At 34.4% G+C, this 2,792-nt stretch overlaps 1 protein-coding gene across 1 annotated transcript in view; it reads right to left on the bottom strand.

Moving 5' to 3' along the window:
• Nucleotides 1–753: 753 nt before the first annotated feature.
• LOC117178718 (pyrroline-5-carboxylate reductase 3-like) overlaps nucleotides 754–2,792 on the bottom strand; it is a 278,006-nt gene continuing 275,967 nt past the window's right edge. Inside the window, exon 8 of the mRNA XM_033370147.1 lies at nucleotides 754–1,012. Within this exon, the coding sequence (XP_033226038.1) occupies nucleotides 946–1,012 (67 nt within the window). The 3' untranslated portion in view covers nucleotides 754–945. The remainder of the gene's footprint in view (nucleotides 1,013–2,792) is intronic.

Raw genomic sequence — 2,792 nt, 5'->3', positions numbered from 1 at the left:
TTAACCCTTCGAGATATTTTAATTTAAAACGTTTATAAATAATCACATAATAATCACATATCAAGTTCTATTAAACAATATTTATATAACAATATTACATAATTTAGTTTTCTGATCAAATCTGATAGAAACTGACAAAAATGCGCGCGGGACATGGTCGGAAATGGTCGAAAAAACGGTATGATACCGCTAGGACACTTTCTGATAAATTCTGAAAGATTCTGAAAGAAAATGGTGGTACAGTTTCGGATGGAATTTTGGATGCAGGTTTCGGAAAGAATCTGAAAGATATGGAAAGCTTCGGAAAGAAAGTTCTATCAGAGATTTCTAGCAGGGTTATTTAAAACGAGCAAGCTACAAAATGTATCCTAAATGGATTTCATCAAATTGAAGTCATATTTAAAATATGTTGGCTGGCATATTGGGTCCGCCATTTTTAATTTTGAAGTTTTCACAACAAATTTGGAATCAGGGACCTAAAAAGTATTTACAAAATAAATTTCATGTAAATCGATAAATATTTCGACTTTTGATCACCTTTTTGTACCATCCAGACCAGCGTCCGTCACTCGAGGCCTCCAAACCCTTCGGAAGGTTCTGACACATCTCGGAAACGTTGCCAATCTGGAAACCCTTTTGTGCAGGGTCGTTCCGAGTTCGACTTATTGAGTAAGGATTCCGTTACTATATAAATTTATATAATTTAGGTTCGGATTGAGGACGGGATATGCCTTTTGAATAAGATTCCAGTCCTTTAAACGGCCGATTTTCATTACTTCACTGAGATTGATTTTTTTCCCTTTAATGCCCTTCTCCTTAATAATCCTCATTTACATTTTTTATGAGCTTGATCTTTTTGATCAAAATTTATACATTCAACGACATTTTTTTCTTATTGGCGTATCGTAAGTCAATAAACAAATTACCTTAAATACAGTTATGATATTATTTTTTTGAAGACAAAGTATCCGATTTCTTCACGGCAGCTTCGATAGCATTCACGAGAGCACATCTGAAAAAGTTAAACAGATGTCATATCGAAGACTTCTTAAAATCGATGTATCCAGATGAAAAGGTACATTTTCGATACTTGCATATTAAATCGTTATATTTTTGTGAGCGCGTTGGTGCTATCAATTTATATGAAATTTTTTAACCTGCCGGCCTTACCAAACAAGAGAAAACCTCTCAACATGCATGCACAGATAATGAACAGTATCCAATATAGCCGAAATTCTATGAAAGTATCATGCTTCTTTATACAGGCTGTGCCAGACTCAATTATCCGGTCTTATATGGCTTTATCACAATAACAATAAAATAAATCCAAAATTCCTTTTACAAAAATCAGTTGAACTTTCACTTTTTGAGTTATAAAACATTTAAGCTAAAGAAATCAATAGCGTGGTATAAACAGTCGCACGTGTATACGAGGGGGTCCAACGCAGTGTTGTAACCGCTGTTCTCCCGCCGCTAACCCCACATCGGCGCTTGCTTCAATAACACTACTCTGGACCCCCGCTCACAAACGCACGGTTCTTTACCTCCCCCCCCCCCACAAACGCACACTATAAGTCCAGACACTTGAGTCCGGTGCTCCCTGTATATTAAGGTCATTTTTGGTAGGTTTAACTTTTTTGTAGAAGTATTTTTAAGTTGGTCTTTTATTAAAACTCAAAACTTATTGTTTTATTTTTGGTGTGATAGTCTTGATATGATTTTTATAAATAATTATAATTGATACATGGTCTTGCATCTATATTTTTTATACTGATTTTTGTTTGAAGTTATAATCGATATTTAAAAAAATATGTATATAAAACCACGTAGAGAAAAAAAGCTGACCTCAAATCTAACTATTCATTGAACTGCCTATATAGTCAAATTGAAAGTATCGTCTGAGTATAATAGACCGTCCACTGGCCTCACGGCCATTTTAAATAGCGTTGCAATAAGCCAGCCTGAACTGCATGTAATTCCGTGAGAAAGAAATAATACTCGATTTCTCTAGTAACTTAATGGTTACAGCAACCTGTACTAGCAATCAGGAGATCTGGCGATCTTGATTAGATTTCTATGAGTAATTATAATTGATACATCGTATTATTTCGTATCCGGGCCTATCCAGGACCTTTACGAGGTGCTTAGAAAGATTTTTCTGGGTCCTATCTGGTCCTATCCGGTATCTACTGGGTACGGTAGCTCGAAACAAATGCTGTACTATAATCATAAATTTGCAAACAAAATTGTTTTATATGTTATCACTGCACTTAATTTATATTCAAAATTATACAATTGCACGCATGGCCACTTACAAACATAATCGCAAGCTCAAACGCTTTGGAAAATCTAGCATAAAAAAATCTCTTGATGCTAGTTTTGGTAATATTATTTAGGAAAAGCCTGGAAGTAGAAACAAAAGCAGCTAATATAAATAATTTATTTGAAAATTCAAGTGAAAAATACTTCAAATAAAAAATACTTAAACCTAAGATATTCTACCTTTAAAGTTCAATATAAACATTAGCGTGGTCCAAAAATGCATTGCAGCATTTTGTTCACTCTAGTAGTCCAGTGGCCAAGAAACTCTCCGCCCCCAAAATGTTTCCAGTTTTAGAGAAAGAAAATCAGTATTTTTTTCTTTGAAATTCCAAAATTAGTACGTGCCACCAGGAACTTGAAATTCCATACATTGGACATGGCAAAATGTTGGATTTTCGAAAAATTGGACTGAAACTTCAGGGTTTGATCGAAAGTTGCCAATTTTTCCAGGAATAATAGACAATTTTAAT

Source organism: Belonocnema kinseyi, chromosome 8, assembly GCF_010883055.1.
Source record: "Belonocnema kinseyi isolate 2016_QV_RU_SX_M_011 chromosome 8, B_treatae_v1, whole genome shotgun sequence".
NCBI lineage: Eukaryota > Metazoa > Arthropoda > Insecta > Hymenoptera > Cynipidae > Belonocnema > Belonocnema kinseyi.
The sequence above is the reverse complement of the archived record's forward strand: the minus strand, read 5'-3'. Positions and strand labels throughout refer to the sequence as shown.